General features: G+C 41.0%; 2 protein-coding genes across 2 annotated transcripts; one reads left to right on the forward strand and one right to left on the reverse strand.

Moving 5' to 3' along the window:
- On the forward strand, nt 1-2,614 carry eif3g (eukaryotic translation initiation factor 3, subunit G). The gene is made up of 10 exons (XM_037688429.1): nt 1-91; nt 181-227; nt 730-818; nt 1,091-1,150; nt 1,251-1,355; nt 1,527-1,722; nt 1,820-1,930; nt 2,025-2,161; nt 2,326-2,432; nt 2,514-2,614. Exons 1-10 carry the CDS (start codon nt 69-71, stop codon nt 2,527-2,529), a joined length of 891 nt encoding a protein of 296 aa, XP_037544357.1. The 5' UTR covers nt 1-68; the 3' UTR covers nt 2,530-2,614.
- A 3,113-nt stretch (nt 2,615-5,727) lies between these two features.
- dnmt1 (DNA (cytosine-5-)-methyltransferase 1) lies at nt 5,728-18,477 on the reverse strand. Its single transcript, XM_037688430.1, has 34 exons — nt 18,430-18,477; nt 18,030-18,066; nt 17,184-17,291; nt 16,852-17,095; nt 16,672-16,744; nt 16,508-16,589; nt 16,377-16,417; nt 16,238-16,292; nt 16,066-16,149; nt 15,865-15,974; nt 15,201-15,319; nt 15,007-15,099; nt 14,781-14,932; nt 14,435-14,622; nt 13,319-13,499; nt 13,150-13,247; nt 12,919-13,066; nt 12,725-12,840; nt 12,448-12,649; nt 11,678-11,811; nt 11,010-11,189; nt 10,585-10,809; nt 10,298-10,490; nt 9,194-9,284; nt 8,974-9,102; nt 8,612-8,894; nt 8,388-8,529; nt 8,142-8,308; nt 7,861-8,038; nt 6,676-6,871; nt 6,429-6,592; nt 6,156-6,272; nt 5,955-6,048; nt 5,728-5,872 (listed from the first exon to the last, which is right to left on the reverse strand). Exons 1-34 carry the CDS (start codon nt 18,474-18,476, stop codon nt 5,835-5,837), a joined length of 4,509 nt encoding a protein of 1,502 aa, XP_037544358.1. The 5' UTR covers nt 18,477; the 3' UTR covers nt 5,728-5,834.
- Nucleotides 18,478-20,334: the final 1,857 nt, after the last annotated feature.

Raw genomic sequence — 20,334 nt, forward strand, 5'->3', positions numbered from 1 at the left:
AAGGTTAAGTCCCGGAAGTGCACCGCCAGGTTAGCGCTAGTTCTCACGAGGCTAGGCTAACCGAGAGGATGCCGTCGATTGAATTTGACGAGTAAGTGTCATCAGAAAACTTAGATAATTTCTTTTTGTGGTGACTGTATTTTACTGTTGTGATAATAAACTTCCGTGTTTACCTTTCAGCTCCAAGCCCAGCTGGGCTGACCAAGTGGAAGAGGAAGTAGATGAAGGTAGTTAGCATTTTTAGCTCTGTGTTAGTGAAAAAAGGAGGCCGATTTCCACTCCCACGTGGTTAAACGGCATTAACGACTTGCTAAACTACAAGTTTGTTAGCTTGAATAAGCATCTTTCCATTGTTGTCCCCGTGTTGGATGAATAAAATAGACAAATAACGTTAAGAAAACACGTTATCGTTGTTGGGCTGACTCTTCGTTAGTGACGTCAGCAAGGTCTCGTGAAAACCGCTAAATAAATGATTCCATGTTGATTGCACGTGATAAATCAAACTTTTACATTTAAAACCTGTCACTTAAGTGCCATTTTTGTTCCGTGTAAAGTTAAAGCAGGAGATGTTAAAGTAGATTTTAAAATGTCTAATGATACGTTTATTAGATCAACACAAACGACGCTTAAATCATTTTTATACGTTTTTAATGTAATTTCCTTGTAATTATCTATGATGTTTCCCGGATATATGCTTTTTTGTTTAAAGCTTGTGTTGTTTTGTCACAGGCACATTACCATCTCCCAAAGAGACCATCAAGGGAAACATAAAAACACTCACGGAATATAAAATAGATGAGGATGGTAAAAAGTTCAAGGTAAAAGATTTGCAAAGTTATGTTGTAGCAATGGAGCTGGTTGAATTGTGGTTTAAACAGCTGGATTTAATGAGTGTAAAACAGGCTTTTAGATTATTTTCTGCTGCATACCATCAGAATCAAAATATATTTTGCAAATTGTATCTCGCAATTTCTGGTTAACAATAAATCCATTGCTGCTGTTTTGTGGTATTGTAGCAGTTTGTGTATTCCAAAAGTAAACGGATGTATCTTCTGAAATATTCCATATAAATCACAATTTTTTTGTTTAGATTGTTCGGACCTTCAAGATTGAGACGAGGAAAGCCTCGAAAGCTGTTGCCAGAAGGAAGGTTTGTTTTCAAATTGAAACAAGTCAAGAGTGTTCACTTATTTAATGAGCAACTCTCTGAGTTAAGTTGAATGTCCTGTAACGTCTGTCACTCGTTTCAGAACTGGAAGAAGTTTGGAAACTCTGAGTTTGACGCTCCAGGCCCTAATGTTGCTACCACTACAGTCAGCGACGACGTCTTCATGACTTTCATCTCCAGCAAAGAGGTGAGAAAATGTTGTCTGCACCCCCACCCCCAATTCCCTGATGATCTGATAAGTTATTTTTTGCACAATATCTCCAGAATTTCACTGCGCACTTGAATTCTCACCCACACCTCCTAAATAATTTCTAAAATTATGTCAAGTTGCTAATCTTTTACTTATTAATTTTTTCAGGACCTGAATGCTCAAGATCAGGATGAGGATCCCATGAACAAACTTAAAGGACAGAAGATTGTGTCTTGTCGTATTTGCAAAGGCGACCATTGGACAACCCGCTGTCCATACAAGGACACACTGGGTCCCATGCAGAAGGAGCTGGCTGAGCAGCTTGGCCTTACCACTGGGGACAAGGAGAAGACTGCCGGTTCTGGTATCATCAGCTGACAACTATATACCAATTGTTGGACACTTTGTACTGTTCGTTTCCTTAAGTTGTAATAATGAAATGTTGCTTGCTCTTTTCTTAGCTGAACCAGAGCCTGTACAACCAGCGCAAAGCAAAACCGGGAAGTATGTGCCTCCAAGCCTGAGAGATGGAGGCACGCGGAGAGGGGAGTCCATGCAGCCTAACCGCAGAGGTACGTTTGTGTAAAACTGCATGACTGTTTTTTTCAGTCATTGTGCAACATTTAGAGTGTTGTAGTTTAAATGGTAAATTCTTGCACCCAACAGCTGATGACAATGCTACCATCCGAGTGACCAACCTGTCCGAGGACACCCGTGAGACAGACTTGCAGGAGCTTTTCAGACCTTTTGGGTCGATCTCAAGGATCTATCTGGCGAAGGACAAGAACACGGGACAGTCAAAGGTTAGCCCTCATCTTACCAAGACCTACTGAGGAGAATTACTAAAGCTAATGTGCCTGTAATATGTTCTGCATGTCATTTTAATGTCACTATTGACTGTTTTGCAATAACATGTTGACAATATCCAGAAAGCTCTTGGTCTCATTTACCGTCTTTTGTCCTGCAGGGATTTGCCTTCATCAGTTTCCACCGTCGGGAGGATGCAGCCCGAGCCATTGCAGGCGTGTCAGGATTTGGATATGATCATCTTATTCTCAATGTTGAATGGGCCAAGTAAGTTAGTCGTCGTCATGGTTGTCAGGTGCATGATCAAGATGTCGTCTTGTTCTAACGAAACGTTACTTCTCTTTACAGACCGTCAAACAACTGAGGAATTCTTCAGAATAATTTCAGGAAGATGCCAGATTTTATTGTGATAAAATGTGGTTGTTACCTAAATAAAGATGATAAATTCAGTTTCTTGTTTGTTCCTCAGGTGTTAGCATATACTGAAAGTTATTTTTGTTGTGCTACATTAATGTGCACAATACTGTCTCCGGACTGACAATTAGGACCACTACCTCAACCAGTTGTTTTTGAGCTGATATCCTATCGTTCTACAGTGTATGGAAACAAAATGAGGGGGGAAAAGGGACAAGGGGAGTTGAATATGAAAAATATTTTTGTGAAGATTTGGCCGAAAAGGATGAAAGTGCTGATGTCATGGTTAATGTCTGTTCTATGGCAGCCAGCGCAGGTGTGTCGGCTTCAGCCACTAACGAAGCTATTTTAACCTCAATACACAACATGAATAGTGCCGTGGATGAGAGATTTAATGAGCTTAAAGGGTCTCTGCACCATTTATCAAATGTTTGTGAGGGAGTGTCTGCCACCGAAGAGGCTGTGGGATCACATGAGAAACAGCTGGAGAGCCTTGATTGAACGTGTGCATCACAGCAGCATAAACTGGATGATTTGGAGTCCCGTTCCCGCCGGCAACATATCCGCATTGTTAGAATAAGAGGAATGGCAGACCCTCTGAGTTTGTTGCCAGGCTGTTGCCCGAACTGCTGGGGCAGGAGCGTTTTGATCAACCACTGGATGTGGGCCGTGCACATGGCAGCGCGGGGCCGGCTAAGGATGAGAAGCCGCGAGCGACGGAAGATACGGCTGCAGACGTCCAGCCAGGTTCGTGGTGATAACACCGGCCTGTTTGACACTCCTGATGCTGAAAAATTGGAACGGGTTAGATTCTGACTACATCAAACAGCAGAACGTTATCTACATTGTGAACTGGGTGAGGTCAAATTATTTGTTAAAAAAAAACTTGTTTAAACGGTTATTTGTTTTTATTAGGTGGAGCCCATCAAAGGTAGGAAGGACAACTGTAAGACAGCTAGATTTAGTAAAACTTTTGTCTTTCTGCTTTATGAATATGGAGTGTCATTTGTGAAGTTACAGTCAAAAATTAACAGCAATATTTTGGTCTATTTAGCCTTTAATAAGAAATAAAAAATTTTTTTTATCTAAATCATATTTTCACCATGTTATTCATACATTTATAAATGTCATAGTTCCCAACTAAATATTTAATTTACAGTGTAAATTTAAGTTAAATGTTTAGTTAAGTAAATATTTAGTTATAAATTAAATATTTAAATAAAAAAAAATTCCAAACTTGCATAATTTCTAATCTATACATTTAATTTGCCAACTAAATATTTAACTCGGACCTAAATATATATTTTACAAACTAAACATTTCATTTCCAAAAATATACATTTAATTTGCTTACTATACATTTACCTCCGTCCCAAATATTTAACTTGCTAGTTAAATATTTAACTTGCTAACTAATTTTCTTATAATTTATATATTTTAGCAAATTCCTTGCCGAAAAACGGAAGTAGACTTTCAAGATTAAAGCCAAACCCATGTGACGCAACATTCGGGGTGGATCCGGTGTTACCTGCAGATCACTTAGTAAGTTTTATTGGTGGCGGGTAGACCGCATATTTCACTTTTCTGACATTTTCTTGTCATTTGCATGTTATTGATAATTAACAAAGTCCATGCTCAATAATCCAGGTATACAATCCAACAATTTTCAGTCAGGTCATCTGGACAGGTTTCTTTTTTTATTTTTGTGCTGAAACGTTTCACCTTCCATCCAGAAGGCTTCATCAGTCAAGGAAACAACACAAAACTGATTCTTCCCCCAACAGTTTACTCCAAAGTGGAACAACCCAGTTATATTGGTGCTAAGATGGCGTCTTTTGCACGCCCCCTCCTCCGGTACCGGGCTGGCCCTCTTCCTCGTCGACAGTCATGTCAAACTGGTTCAAAATCAACAAAGTCCATACTCAATAATCCAGGTATACAATCCAACAATTTTCAGTCAGGTCATCTGGACAGGTTTTTTTTGTTTTTGCTGAAACGTTTGTACTTTGTTGGTTTTGAACCAGTTTGACATGACTGTCAGTGAGGAAGAGGGCCGTCACCGGAGGAGGTGGCGTGCCCGAGAGACCATCTTGGCATCAACATAACTGGTTTGTTCCACTTTGGAGTAAGCTGTTTGGGGGAAGAATCATTCATTCAACCTTTATTTACACAGGTAAATCCCATTGAGCCTCGAGGACTCATTTACAAGAGACCTGATTTCAACTAAGAATGATGACAATAGACCGTTATAAAAAAGGCATACGATTTTTTTGTGTGTGTTCAGTTTTGTTTCTTTGACTGATGAAGCCTTCTGGATGGAAGGTGAAACATTTCAACACAAAAAAAAAAAAAAACTGTCCAGATGACCTGACTGAAAATTGTTAGGTCATTGATAATTCATTTGTAGTGATTTTATGTGGTACTGCAGGTCAGTTTAATACTGCATCCGTGTACTTTAGTTTACCTAGATGGTTATTAATATACACTTTTGTTCCTTTGTTTCAGATAACCACACACATTCATATAGATGAACATCAGCATCTGTACCCTCATCTCCCATGTACCTGCTCCTATTTCCTCAACTGATCTGCACCAATGGATCTGGCCCATTCCTTCTGACCGAGGAAGATTCAGTTGATGAGCGAAGAGCAATTAGCGAATGCTGGACGCACGCAGTCTCTTAGTCACCATGTCGTGACAAATAATCTGTGAAAAGATTGAGCTCCAAGACTTGGATCTCAGACCCCAAGTCTTTTTCTTGTCTCGGTAAACTCTGGTCTTGACTTGGTCTTGGGTTAAAACTGTAGGACTTAAAATGGAAGTCTTGAACATTTTTTTAAGGTCTTAAGTTGAGAATGATTTAAAGTCTTTTTAAACCTTTTATATAGACGAACATGCAAACTCTTTTTATATATTCGTTATACAGTGCCAGCCTAAAGTTAGAAAGCGTTTGACCAACTCAACTCTGACTACCGCTAGATTTTCTACTCCAGTAGAGGCCACTTATAGAAGTTTAAGTTTACAATTTCATCAGAGCTTTATTTGAAACCTTACATATAAAACTACATAAAATTTGTTCAACGTTAAACATCTGAACAGCATGATTAAAAGCACAGTGAAAACTCAACATGGAATGGTTACTACATGGAACACGGTGGTCACTTAGTGACAGCTGACAGCCAATGTATTTAAAAAAAAACAAAAAAAAAATCCCCAACATCAGGATTTCTAGAATTGAATTTTGCTGGAACGGGATTACTCAGAGACTTCCATCTTTTCCTGTTTGACGTTCTCTGCAGAGAAAAGAACACATTTAGATCAAACTGTCTCATTACTAAACGTCAATTAGGACCAAGTCTAAATCATATAAAGCACCTGCTGCTTGTTCTTCCTTCATCCTCTCTAGGACACATTTCTTTAGCTCTAGCCCGATGGCTCTGGACAGCGGAGGAGGAACTGCATTTCCAACCTGAGAAACGGCAACAACCATTTGTTTGAACAGAGAAACTGCATCCGAAGAAATCAAAACGGGTCGATTCATCTAGTTTCGTGTGAATCTGATGAACTACATTTTACCTGTCTGTGTTTGTCCAGGATGTTTCCAAAGAAGCGGTAGGTGTCGGGGAACCCCTGAGAGCGTGCGCACTCCCTCACACTGACCACTCTGTGCTGCTCGGGGTGCAGAACACGGCCCTGAAATTAAACGTTTGGGTGAACGTTCAAAAGCGGTTCATCAGAATCCCCCCCAAAAAAATCCTTTGCTGCATATTAAAATAAACATATTCAAACATTTCTCCTGACTGAACAGCTGAATATGAGATTCTAAAAAGTTTCCCACGGCTCATGCACCTGTTTTCCCATGGGCTCAGGGTTGGTGACGGTCGTGCTGAAGAAGCCGTCCCACTCCAGCCTGCCGTACAGTCCGGCCCAGTGGTTGTGGCGGTTCCCCGTGTGGGGCAGACACCAGGGAATCAGGGTGTTAAACTGCCTGTCTGCAGAGTCGCAAGGCTTCCCTAAAACGTACAAATCACAAGATCTATGTCCAATCTGTAGCTCCGCCTTCTCCATCAATCCAGTGGCGGCAGCCGTGCGTTACCTCCTGCGCAGGTGCAGACGCCTCTGAGCGCGCCGGTGCCGCTGCGGCCGTTCTTTTTATCGTGATGCGTGTAGCGCAGCTTCTTAGTCATGTTGCCGTCTTTCATCCGGATCTCAAGGTTGGGCAGGTCTCTCCAATCAGAGCCCGGAGCCAGAGGGACGTGACGCATTCTGGCCTCGACCAGAGCGCTCATGTCCTGAAAACAGAAACCATGATTTAAAAAAATAAAATAAATTATAATAATTTGATCTATTTACACCATGCGATTAAATCATTTAAAACCACGGGACACATTTTATTAGAAAACTTTCAGGAAATAATCTGCGGCTGTACTTTAAAAACTGATTAACCTTTAGAGTCAACCCAATCCTCAATGGGTGCTAGAGAGCTGCTACTCTGTCAATTTACACGTAGGCCTGTCACGATAACAAATTTTGCTGGGCGATTAATCGTCTCAGAAATTATTGCAATAAACGATAATATTGTTTGAAATTTAACAATAATTAATTATCAAATTTTATAAGAAATGTTGATTTGTTTGGGGTGTAGTATCTTTTTGGACCACCTGATGGCAATTTAAGACTGAACCAAAGGATGGATAACTGCGCACCCGTCTCTTTAAGAAAAATGGGAGGGAGGGCCCTTGACGTGACATGGGCTAACATGGTGGACGCTCGGTGATTTGAGCTCTTTAGCATAGCATTTGTCACACAAAGCTTTTAATTTAAAAAAAAAAGTCAGTAAACAAGTTCTCAGCATCTTTTTGCAGAGGAAAAACAACTTTTTACACGAAGGCACAAGTTTCAACCGTGAATTTTGGAGCTTCGACAAGACGGAGGTTTATTCCCGAGGTCGGCCTGTTAGCTTAGCTTCTCAGCTTAGCTGCTTTTAAATGACCCAAAAACGCGATTTTGAACGGTTAAAAACGGATTTTAAAGAGAAAAGAGAACGGGAGGGGTCAGTGAAGAACACCGGAGTTGAGTCTTTTGTCATCCAGTGTCTTCAGTAGAAAGAGAGACACGAAGGAACGATAAAGCCGGTAAATGAAAATGAGGTCGATAATTTTCATTCATCATGCGATTAATTGATTTATCGTTTATCGCGACAGGCCTATTTACGCATTTCATCAAGGAATGGGAGACCGGTAATCATTTCAGTAGTAGCTGCAGCACAGTGCCAGCTCACCTTGCAGATGTGGTCTCTGAGGATTGGCTGATACTGTGTGCCTCTGATCTGCCTCTGGAACCAAGACTGAGGTTCCCCGTTGTAGGAAATCTCCAAAGCTGCGGCACCGTTGCAAATCTCCGGCAGATCAGACATGGAGTCTCTCACTGTGATGGTTCTGTAGATTCCACCATTACCTCTGTTACAAGACAGAAAATTCACTCGATAAGTTGCAGTTCAAATGCATTACAAGGTTGTGCGTTGTTTGTAATTTAAACAATTAACAGCACTGCAAAGATTACCGTGTGACGTTGCTGACATATTTCTTTTCGTCCACTACCACGCTCAGCTGGCAAGCTCTGGGAGCAAATACGTGGAGCGGTTCAGGGAAACGGGGCAGCTTCTCACCCGGAGCAGCAGCCAGGACGATTGCCCTGCGGCGGGTTTGGGCGACACCGTACTGACCGGCCTGATGAGCAGAGCACCTTAGGAATCTGGTATGGCTTCATCGGAGCAGTTTTACACAGAAAAAAAAAGTCCAGACTCACCTGCAGGACCCCGAACGTGCACTGGTAACCCATTCGCACAAGACAGCGTAAAGTCAGCTTAAGGACCATGGAGTTTTTGAACGAAACAAAGTTCCTTACGTTCTCGAGCAGGAAAAACTTTGGTCTGTAGTAGTCGCAGTAACTGAAAGGAAGATGTGACGGTTAAAGCGCAACTGCAAACTGCGAGAAAAATCAGCAGCATTGGCTCTTAGTGGCACACCCACCTCAAATACGAGACCACAAGAGAGTTCTTGAATTTGGAATAAGTTCGAGAATTGAAGCGATTCATGCCACTGAAACCTTGACACGGAGGCCCGCCACACAGCATTTCCACATCTCCCTTCTGCGGCAGCTTCTGGCCAAGAGAGTTGGTCTTCTCTCCTGACATGACTAACTTCAGCAAGACGTTGCAGTCCTCTGTGAACACGGTGGTGCCGGGGTTGTTGAGCCTGAAGGCCTGCGCTGCAGGTTCCCACATCTCTATAGCCCAGAGAGTCTCAGAGATGCCTGAAGACAACGCGCAGTTACCTCTCAAACCACCGCCTCGGTGCGTTTGGAAACATTGTGTGATGGAAGACGTATTTACCCGCCTGGTGGAAGCCTTCAGAAAGTCCACCGCAGCCGGAGAACACATCCAGAGTGCGATATTTAGACACTTTAGGTGGCTCTATGGGAGAGTCCTGTGGTTCCTGCACAGCTTTTCCTTTGCCTTTACCTGATGAGAATACCAACCACATATCTCTGAGTTAAGATCAAATTAATGGTAATAACTTTTTTTTCCTGCATAAAACCGTTTATAAACAAACCTTTTCCTTTGCCCTTTCCTTTCCCTTTATTAACGGAAGAGCGAGCATAATATGGAGGATCTTCAAAGCTCTTTGATTTGGCGTTGTAAGCCTGAGGGAGAAAAAAGGATACATAAAATCAAATCTACTGTTTTATTCAAGAACACAAAGCTGATCCCGTACAAACGCACAAACTACACGTTGACAACAATCGTTACACTGACTGCATTTTATAGCTTACCGTATTTTTCAGCCCATAAGTCGTGTTGTTTTTTTTGCATAACTTGCATGCCCTGCGACTTACTTATGGATTTTTTTCTCCATATTTATAAAAACAGTTTTTGGCTGAGATATGATCGTTTTCAGTCATTCTGACTGAAAATATTGAACGCTACCATTTTCAGCCACTAGATGGCACTCGAGCAGTATGGCATGCCGTTGTGTCATGTAATAGGTAAAAGTGGCTATTAATGACACAGTGGACTTGCCATAAACTCCTACCTTTGTCCAGCTCGCCTGGAGCAACCATCAAATCAGCTTCATTTTGCTGCGCCGCCCTGGTGAAATGCAGCTAATTTGGCCATTGAAGTGTATTTATTAAGTAAAAGTTCAACTGAGACACACCTTTACTATAAAGTCGAGCAAACAAATAATTGTTTTAGGTGCTTATCTTGTTAAATTTCCAAGAAATGCGCAGCGAGTCCTCCTGTGCATGCTCCTACTTCCGCGTATCTGTTATTGAAATGCAGCTGATTTGACCATCAAAGTGCATTTATTAAGCAAAAGTTAGACTGAGACACACCTTTGCTAGAATTTCGAGCAAACAAATAATAGTTTTTAAATGTTAATCTTGTTAAAGTCCTCCCGTGCACGCTTCCGCAGCCGCCAATTGGCATCCAATCGATTTTTGGCGCACCTGCCCACATTTCCGGGTCGTCAGCGGTGACGCATAATAGATGCGACATATACGGCAAAGCAACGTATTTATGGATTTTTCCACTTTATTAGACATATTTGGACTGATGCGACAAGTACGGCAGAAAATACGATAATTCTTCTTGGCAGGGTTGTGTGGCGTAGCAGCGGACGCGAATACACAATTCTGAAAACTATTATTGACTGTACCTCCAGAAAATAGAAGCGGTCTGGTCCACCACTGGAGTAGTCCTGGACCGATTCATTCAGGTCTTCTGCGTACTCTACTTGACAGCGACCGAGGACGTCCGCCATGCTGACGGTCACTTCTTCATCGCTCCAGTAGAGCTGATTGATGTCCGTATGGTAACTAGCTTTGACACCTTTGTGGGTATTCTCCGGCCTACATGAGAACACAAACTTGGATCGACTCTCAGCTCTTTTTTTTTTTTTTAAGAAAATAAAATCTATGCGCTCGCTCAACAGAACTGATCTACCTGTAGAACTTGTAGAGTCTCAGTTTGACCTCGCCGGTGTCAGATTTCCCGTTGCTGCGTCGGTGACAAAAGATCTCCTTGATGCGCCCGATACGAAATGGCTGCGGAGCGTCCAGGTTCGACCCTTTAATGTAGTCCGACGATTTCCTGTAGTACTCAGGGTACAGATCTTCGTCGACGTCCTCCTTCCTGTGGGAGCGTTTCACTGGACTGGCTGGCTTCACGCTGACCACCAAAACACAAGCAGTAAATCTCAATTTCTTTGTTTTCATTTTATAGCGCAGTTTCATATCCAGTAACATGAAGCTGCTCCTAGAGGTGTCGATTATAATGTAGCACATACGGTGAGCTTATGCACCGCACACAGTACTTTGTTAAATATAGCAGCATACCTTATAGTTTTGGTCACTATACAAGTCACTCACCTGAAATTAAAGGTTTCAGGGGGCAGGTAGACGCCGTCTCCCACCCTGAACTGTTGTCCCATGAAGCAGGCCAAAGCATAAAGAACTTTGGTGTTGCCGTCTTCGTTCTCCAGGGGTTCAAAGGCATGAGGGATTTCCTGATCGTCTCTCGCTTTAGTACGAGCACAGCTGCCGCAGAACCTATAAGGAAAAAAGTTGGTTAATTTAATGATCCTATCATCAACTCGTTACTCAAGTAACTAAGGATACAAGAAGATTTTTCAACCCAATTTACTCCTTGCAAAGGGGGGAAGGAGGGGCAGAGTTAACACACAGGCTTACACGGATGTTACATTGAAGCTCCAGTCGCAAGGTCTGCCCACAGACAGTATAAAGAAGTGTCTTTTAATAATTCTTATCAGACAGAGATAAGGTCAAAACAACCTCTGCTTTCCAGCTTAGAAGCCTTGGAGCTCATCAGGTGCGCAGGCTCCTCTCTGTTCAGATTAAACTAACTCACACACGGTTCTCAATAATTTAACACTAGTAAGTGATGACATCCATGACCTTTACATAAATTCCCCTGACCCCCAAAAAAATTAACAAATATGAGTTAAACAAGAAGTACACAAACCTGAACACCTAAATACATAGGGGGGAAAGATCACGAGTAGGAAAATGGCGTTTACCTGAACTCACATTCTTCTGATGGACAGGCCTCAGGGGGAGTCTCAAATCGAGCAAAGTCAAGATCATACCAGAACTGATAGAAGAAACTCTTCCCATCATCCTCAATCACTTTGAGGTCAACATCCATGCCGCCCTAAAAAAATAAAATGAATAAATTAAACAAACAAAAACTAAAATAAAAGTTAATAACGTTGACGTCAGGCTTAATTTGTACAACGATCGATGCCAGAACGCAAATAGCAGGCGGGCCAGCGGCGGGAGGTCCTCCCCCTGAAATTTTTTTATAAAGTAGATGCAATTTCCTACATTTTGGTGTCTTTTTAACGCGTTGTTAAACATCTGCGTTTACCTACACACACACACACACATATATATATATATATATTCTATCTATCTATCTATCTATATATATATATATATATATATATATAAAAAACACTCCGCTCTTGTCAAACACCCCCCCCCCCCCCTACTTGACAGCCTTCACTTTTATAGGGGCAGAGATTTCTTTAAGGGTAGACGTGAAAATGCTTCACTTGAAGAGGCAGATCACATGCTGTTGTGTTTAAAATGAGTGTTTATGTAATTTTCAGTTTACATATCCAATATGTTTTACTCATTCAAGGCAGTCATATTTGTACATAACTTTATTATTAGTAAGCCCGAGAGTTTCCAGATCCAAGCAAACAGTTACCAGAAGCACCCTGTCAAAATAAGAGTTCCCGGATCCTGTTCTGATCGACATTCCTCGTCTGTGAAATAAACTTGCCTCCATGACCCAGTTATCAGACGGGGGCTTGTACGTGACGTTCACTTTTCCTTGGACGTAAGTGAGCAGCATGTCTTCACAGTCGTCCACGACGACGAGCTCCAGCGGATCAGAGGACTCGCCGAGCACCGTGTGAATCCCACGAAGGAACCAGTGGGCGTGAAACATCTTTCCATTATTGTCTTCCCACAGAGACGTGATCCTGAAGAAGAAAACCTCGCTTAGATCTTGTGCACGAATCCAACTTTGGACGGGATGTTATTAAGCAGGTTTATACCTCGCCAAATAAAGAGGTATGGACGGATCATCTGATGAAACCGAGACACAATCTCCGACTTCCAGCACTTCATCGTTCACAGAGACCTTCTTATAGTACTGCTTCTTTCCCACAGTCTAAGAATTAGACATTAATACAATCGTCTGTAACGTACACTAAATAAAAACTTGCTCAGCACCAAGACAACAACAGACCTGAACAGGCTCTCCAATCCATGCGAGCTTGGACTGGGTCTGCTTCTTCCTCTTGGCATTGAGGACCTTTTTAGGCTTCTCTACTTGAACGTCTTCCTCCTCAATAGTCTCATCATCTTCAGCCTCCTTTACAGCAAGGTTTGGACATCTGAAAATGGGGGTGTTCATTGGTTAGAAATAAATGTGCATGTCTAAGATGAAATCTTCTTGAAGAGCTGCGCACACGCTCACCTCCGTTGCTTACAAGCTTGCTTGCTTTTGCCACTTCCTCCAAATTTGATCATATCTTTGCAGGCTACGCATTTGCCACAATCGGGCGATTGGCAAACCTAAACATTCAGTAAGTTAAAAGAAGCCCGACGGTCGTTAAAATCACATTGATGCCCGGTCATTTACTTACTTCACAGACTCCACACCGCTGTCTTTTGGCTCCGCCTTCTTTATCGTTTTGCTCTATCTGATCAGCAAAGAAGGCATCAAAGATCTGATAGACCAGCTTGGTCGTGGTTGCCTTAGTCGGTCCCTTACTGTCCTTCTCGATCTTTGTCGGATGACGGATAGCCTGTCTTCTGGCAGCTCGCCTGTCAACAGAATAAAGTTTGTTCTCAGAGGGGTGATTCTACTGGCATAAATGCCCGATCATACGTGGAGCGATGCCATTGTGAAGCCGCCGGCCATCACCACACCACAGCGTCAAGGCCATGCAATGCAACAAGCCCACAAAGCAGTCAGGATGAAAAATGCCATTTGCAATAATGGAAAAGTGAAAAGATCCTTCCTAAAGGAAACAACCTGGCCTGCGTCGAGAGAAAACAAATGCAAAAGGATTAATTTGACATTTCACCTAAATAAGACTAACTTGCCTAGCTTTTACGTTTTCATTTGTGGAGGCAAGACCCCAATTTTTGATGCTTTAGTTTTAAAGTTGTACATTTTAACAAGTGCTGGAACCAAGAAAATAGCCATTTTTCTTATGTGCGCAGTTTTCTAAAAAAAAAAAAAATTTAAGTCCACTTTCCTGCAAAATTATTCCTAATTCTACCAAACTTGTTCTCGAGCCACCAACCTGGCTTGCATTTGGATCTAGTGAGCACAGATTCACTCTCTCCAATGCTGTAGATCACCAGGTTCACACAAAGCCTCTAGAATCAACTGCGATGTAAAGCCTAAATATATTAAATTACTCTAATAAATCTTGTAGTTCGGACATTGGTACAGTGGTCATCTTGCCTAAAAGTTCTGAAATGCTTCACACTGACACAACAACGAAGCTAAGGATGAAACCACATCAAGGCCCACCTACCAGTACAGCAGCATGCTGCATTAAGAAATGTTAAAGGCATGTTAGACATCAACGAGTCAGGAGTATAAATAACTCAAATGACAATTTGATTAACAAATGCACTGAAATCATAAAGTAAGTGGTGATAATCATCCCTCACTTTAATGTTCAGCTACCAAAGCTCAATTTAGCAGCTTTGGCTACTTTTAGCTCACAAATCATCTTTAGCTGCACCTTTTCCCCAGAGTGACTCCTGCGAGTTTGATCAGATCTCTCATGCAGGGCGTGACGATGATAGGCTGCTCGTCCGAGTCCCCAGCCTCATCGTAACTCTCCACCTGCTCCACCACAAACTGGGCATGACGCAGCAGCGTGTCTTCGGTGAAGCAGTTGAAGTTAAGTCCTGCAGGAGGGACAGTCGTCTGTGGGCAGAAGAGCTCATTACGACTGTGCTGCTCGTTCGTTTTTGCAGAATTAAAGCCACCACAAATTTCTCAAAATCCTGGCTTCAGCTTGTTCGTGCAGAACAAAGCGGACACGAACTTTCAGAACTATGACGAGAAACATCCAACGAACTTACCTCAATTTTGTTGAGAAGGTCCTCATAAGAGGCGTCGCGATTCTTCTGGAGAAACTCCACCACGATCTTGCTCATGTAGATTTTCTCCTGCATGAGTGCAAAGATGGGAGAATACTCCTCACTGGGCTGCATCAAGATGTAGTCGGCAAAAGCTGGAGAAAAAAGTAAGACAACGTTAGGAGGATGCCACATATAGAGAAAATGAATACAACTGTGCACGGCTTACATGTTGTGAAACCGATTAAAGCCTTTTCTCCTCCATCAAAACCAGTGATCCACCAGGCATTGATTGGGCCCAGCTTTCTGGCAAAAACGCCACCTAAGTAGAAAAAACAAAACTTTATTAAGTAAAAAAAAAAAGAAAAAAAAAAGTGGCACACAAGCATTATGAGGTGTCTGTTGACATGAAAGCTGTCGTACCCTCCAAGCACGGGTTGTCGTCATAAATGGGTTTAACAACACAGCTGAAGTAAAGCTCCACGTTCCTCTCGATCAGCCCATTGTCAAACGGACAAAGATGGCCACGCTTGTCATACACACTGCAAAACACAAGAACACTCTGTCTGAAGGCAGCTCAGAATGCAAGGGTCATCTTATCCACAATGGAACGACGTAAACGCATCGAATGCTGAAACTCAGAATCTGTACAATAATCAAAGTGTTGCCAATTTCTGCCGAGTTTATCGTTTTAAAAATTGCTCCACAACTTTTAGAAGTTTTCCCACACTGCTGAACCTCTGCCCATGTTTACTTCTGAAGATTCGACCCTCTTTAATTTATACTCAGTCCTCCTAATCCTTTGCGAAATGCTCTTCCAGCATTCCTCCTTCATACAACTTACAGCCTTTGTTGGCGCCTTCGTGATGGCAGTCAAATTCCATTTATTTTTCTTTCTAAAATGGTACACACTGATTAGTTATCTAAAATTTGGATTAATGAGATTCGCAAATCCTTGCGTTTTGTTTTTATATACACTTTACACAACGTCCCAACTTTTTTTTTTTTTTTGGAACTGGGAGTTAATGGAAGAAAAAGTCGGCAACGTTGATTCCACAAGTCGCCAGAACAGCAACAGATAATTCACCTGAAGTTTGTGATCCTGTGCTGCGGCAAATTGTCGTAGCTTTCGAACCCATCCTCGTTGGAGTCGAACAGAGACAGACGCTCGTCTGTCAACATCTCTGGCTCCTCCAGCTAAATACACAAATAATAAAAAGTACGATGGATATTGACTTTAAACGGTAACTTTGCAGCTTTTTATTCACGATAATAACGGAAGGCTCACCGCGTTATCAGGATCTCCTTGAAAAAACTTCAGATCGGAGTCATCCAAGTACTGTCGGCAGTCTAGACATTTGGGGGGAGGCGTCTGAGAAAAGAAATGGAGGTTGCGTCAACCACTGACAAGCATATGAGCAAAAATGTTTAAAGCTATACTGAATAAATCACTTCATTACCTTTGCAGTAGACACTGGCTTAGCAGTTTCAGTCTTTAACTCCTCAGGGGCAGGTCTGTATATGTATATAGAAAATAATTAACAATTGTAAAAAAGTGCTTTCGCCTAAAGATCAATTTTCCAAGATCCTGTTATTTACTTTTCATCTGAATCCACTTTGAGTCGCTTCTCCTCACGAGACTGCAGCAGGTGACCAAACGAGTAACGTTATCATTCTTACAAACCCCAAACGACACATTTTCACAAAACCGACAAATAAAAAAACGTCACCTCGTCCGCGTCGTCTTCTTTTTTCACTTCATTTGTTCCGTTCACGGCTTCTTCATTCAATTCATCAGACTTGCGCTTTTGACTGCGAACAGATTTCAGATTAAGTCACTTGCTTTAAATACTACTTTTGATAAAAGTACACGCAGAATAAAACGAATACTTACACTTTAGAGAACATTGATAAGATGGTTGGCTGTTTCGTATTGTTTCTTGTAACCCTGGAACTGGCTGGTGACTCTAAAAATGCCGGAAAAAAACAAAACAAGCAACCTTAATTTATTGATCTTTATGAGAATATTAAAAAAACAGTAGTGTGATGACTACAAACCAAATTTCAGACTCACTTATTGTGTCTGTGCTTCCCTTGCTTTTGCGTCCACCCTTCCCCTTTGAAGCAGGTGGTGACTTGACTGCTTCTTCTTCCTGTGTGTCCATGGTTACATTGCCATCTTCATCCTTTTTGTCTTTATGAGAGCCATTAGTGAACCCGTTTGCTTTTCCATTCTGCTTCACATCATCAACACATGAGCCATTTTCCCGATGAAGTTCTTTACCCAGCAAGGCTTTCACTTTTGAGATGTAAACCTCCTAAGGAAAGTACAAACGATGCATTACAGGAGACGTTATTAAAAGTCGAGTAACGAGGGTAATAATTACACAGATAAGATTCACGAACCTTTGAGATCTCGGACTTTTTCATTTTTTTTTCAAGGCTGGACAGTTGGTCTTGAGCATCGTCGTGCAGGAAGTCCTGCACCAACTTGAGCTTCTCCTTCACTTGGTCCTAAAACGGAACAAGAGCTTTTGTGAAGCAACAAAGCAGCTCAAATAATTGTTTAATCTTGAAGTTGATGCAGGACAATAAATTAAAGATTCAAACTAAAAAAAAAGGTATGAATTAATTTTAGTGCCAATTGCCTTGACAGAACTTAGTGCAAAAAACCCGAATACATTACTTAACAGTACTTAAAAACGCCAGTTAACCCCTGAAAATGTAACCATCACCCAGAGAGAATGTATTTGTCTGTTTGTTAATCTATTGTGTTTGCAAAACACCCCATGAATGGATGAATTTTTACTAAACTCCCAGAAAATAACCACCGGTTGTACAGCTATACGAGTAACTTTTAATAATTTCAGTTCAAGACGGCTGCGTCAGCTAATCCACATGACCAAAAAGGTCAAAGGTCAGAAGTCAGGCAATTCTACCCATACTGATCTAAAATTTTGTGTGGTAGCAGCTGAGAGTCGTCCTCAACACATACTCCAAGCACGATCTCACAAGCAGCAGGCAATGTGGATTCCTTTAAGAAATGGTAAACTTTAAATTTAGTTTTTGTCATTTTCTTAAAGCAGAAAAAGGGAAGTAATAGAGTAAACCCTGAATAGTTTTAGCCTAACTTAGAACATTCTTATTCTAACGTTTGTGAGTGACCATTTGAATTCTCATTAAACTGGTTTATATTTTCCTAGTTTTAGAGCAGCATATTTTTAGGTACAGTTTTGTGCTCACTAAACTCACCTCCTCTGAAGATCCATCCTCATCCAGCATCTCCAACCTAGAAACACAACACATTTCAGTTTATAAAGTCAAGTCACCGAGAGGCACATTGTATTGCCATGCCGTGGCAGAACATTTACTGTCAGAAGGAGCAGCCAAAATAAACGCAGGAAACTTCCTGAGTGGCGCGAAATCTCCCACGGTGCTCCATAGATGTCAGGCTAACGATGCTAGCAGGTTAATAGTGATTTAGAACCAAATTGATAAGTAGCAACAAGCTAACGCTAGCTGTAGCTGCTAGTTCAAACCCAAGGTGAACTTTTCACTCCATCTAGGGAGTCATGATATACAAATTAAGGAATACATTTTAAAATGTGCTGTTGTGACTCGTTATGAATATGACAGTATTAGCATGCCTAACCTTTTCCTCACGTCATCTGGCAGAGACAGGCACGTTCTGGATGGCATCTTAAACAGTTAATTAAAAGCGTAAGAACCGAGCGATTAAAACAAACTGCTAAAAGACCGCTGTAGCCCACCGTCATTCACGGTGACTGACAGTGCTGAGTGGCTCTTTGACGGATGCTAGTTACATGCAGTTTGGGCGGGCAGGCCGTCTTTTCGCGCGGAAACCCGGGTGTTGTGGACTGTACCACTTCACACATCCGCCGGCAAAACATTCCCTGTAGAAAAAAATACAAATTACATTTAAAATACACAAACGCGGTTATTAAAGGGAAATTAATACCACAAATAAACTTTATAAGCATAATTAAAGTTATCAGTTTGTTATAGTTCCACATATATACGTTTTGTCAGAATAAACAGAAATGCGGGTGTCCCCCTTTTGTTTCACACTTGTTAGAGTCTAATGACCAGGCGGAAGCGATGTGAATGTTGTTTATGAATAATATAAATGGGATTTTTCCTGGTTAAATAAAGGTTAATAAATGAATAAATAAAGCAGCAAAACGTCACTACATTTGTAAGTCTAACCTCTGTAATTGTCTAAAATACGAAACTGTTTTTTTTATATGTATCATGAAGCTGCTTTGTGGAGATAACAGCTGTAGTATAGAATATTTTAGCTAGGTATTGCTAAGCTAGGTATTATTAGCTATCTTCCATACTTTTTATGTGTACATTACAGTTTGAACAGTACCTGTACTTGGATTTTCATTACAACGTTTCATATATTGCAAAAACATCCTTCAGCTATGGCCAGCTATGTGCTTATTTCACCACAAGATGACAGTATTTCATTACATTTTTAACATTACATTTTGGAACAGTTTAGAAAAGCTAGTTTTTATTTTTATTTTTTCCAAAACACCTCACACAATTAGCATCAAAGCACACACACACAAAAATCAGGAATTTTGGAAAACAAAACACTTCTAATACTCTAATTTGTATTTAAAAGGGTTATATTTTACTGCCATATCAAACACACACCAATCATAAAAACTTTATTTTTTTACTGTTTACAAACTAATGTGTCCAACCTAAAACACTTCTAGCACCTTTCCTTCCCTCGTAATTGTAAGTGAGGTACCTAGTAAAGTCCAGAAACAATGCTGCAAACTGACGAAAAAAACATTATACCATAAAATCAAGTCAGTATGTAAATTCAATAATGTAGCCCAGTTTTCTGTAACTTAAGCAAACTTATATGTAGCAAAATACCATGAAATACTTTATCAAATACAGTTACAGTGGATAAAAGATAAAGGCATCACCTTTTTGCCTCGCTGGATCTAGCCTTTAGATTTTATTCATATCACCGGAGTGAAGAATCTCCATGTCTGCCAAATCCACCCACCCCTGAACCGTTGCTGCATCGATATAGTGCTCATACCTGACCTGACTCACACTTGGTTGAAGTTTTTAACCATTTGGTTTGTAGATCTAGTCGTCTGAGAATCAGTGCCTTGCAAAGAAGAGACATCTTGGTGTATTTTGATTCTAAAGTAGATAAACGTGTTCTGCATTTTGCAAAATGGCAGCGTGAATGAGTGAGTGAGTGAGCATTTTGCTACTTGAGTATATTTTTTTTTTTACTAACTGTTGGAATTTGTATACAGTTATAGGAAACAGTAATTGCTTAAAGTAAAAATTTAATTCAAGGCCATCTTTGAGGACAGATAATGCATTAGAAACCTCTTTTTGTTACACATGCAGTGCAAAAGTCTTAAACCACACCATATTTCATTATAATTTGCTTCTAAGCAGCCAGACGTTGTTTTAATCTGTTTTTTAATCAATAGTTTTTTAGGCTTTCTGAAGGCCTGTTTTTCTTTTACATTTTATTGTTGTATGTAACTGG

Source organism: Nematolebias whitei, chromosome 15, assembly GCF_014905685.2.
Source record: "Nematolebias whitei isolate Nwh7 chromosome 15, NemWhi1, whole genome shotgun sequence".
Classification (NCBI taxonomy): Eukaryota; Metazoa; Chordata; class Actinopteri; order Cyprinodontiformes; family Rivulidae; genus Nematolebias; species Nematolebias whitei.

What these genes read in the sequence shown, in the direction of transcription:
- eif3g (XM_037688429.1), top strand. Translation starts at nt 69, where the DNA reads ATGCCGTCGATTGAATTTGACGA. An exon ending in GGAAGAGGAAGTAGATGAAG is followed by an intron (nt 228 to 729) that starts GTAGTTAGCATT and finishes GTTTTGTCACAG; the next exon opens with GCACATTACCATCTCCCAAA. An exon ending in CTTTCATCTCCAGCAAAGAG is followed by an intron (nt 1,356 to 1,526) that starts GTGAGAAAATGT and finishes TAATTTTTTCAG; the next exon opens with GACCTGAATGCTCAAGATCA.
- dnmt1 (XM_037688430.1), bottom strand. Translation starts at nt 18,476, where the DNA reads ATGCCATCCAGAACGTGCCTGTCTCTGCCAGATGACGTGAGGAAAAG. An exon ending in GGGAAGCACAGACACAATAA is followed by an intron (nt 16,745 to 16,851) that starts GTGAGTCTGAAA and finishes CGGCATTTTTAG; the next exon opens with AGTCACCAGCCAGTTCCAGG. An exon ending in TTATCAATGTTCTCTAAAGT is followed by an intron (nt 16,590 to 16,671) that starts GTAAGTATTCGT and finishes ATCTGTTCGCAG; the next exon opens with TCAAAAGCGCAAGTCTGATG.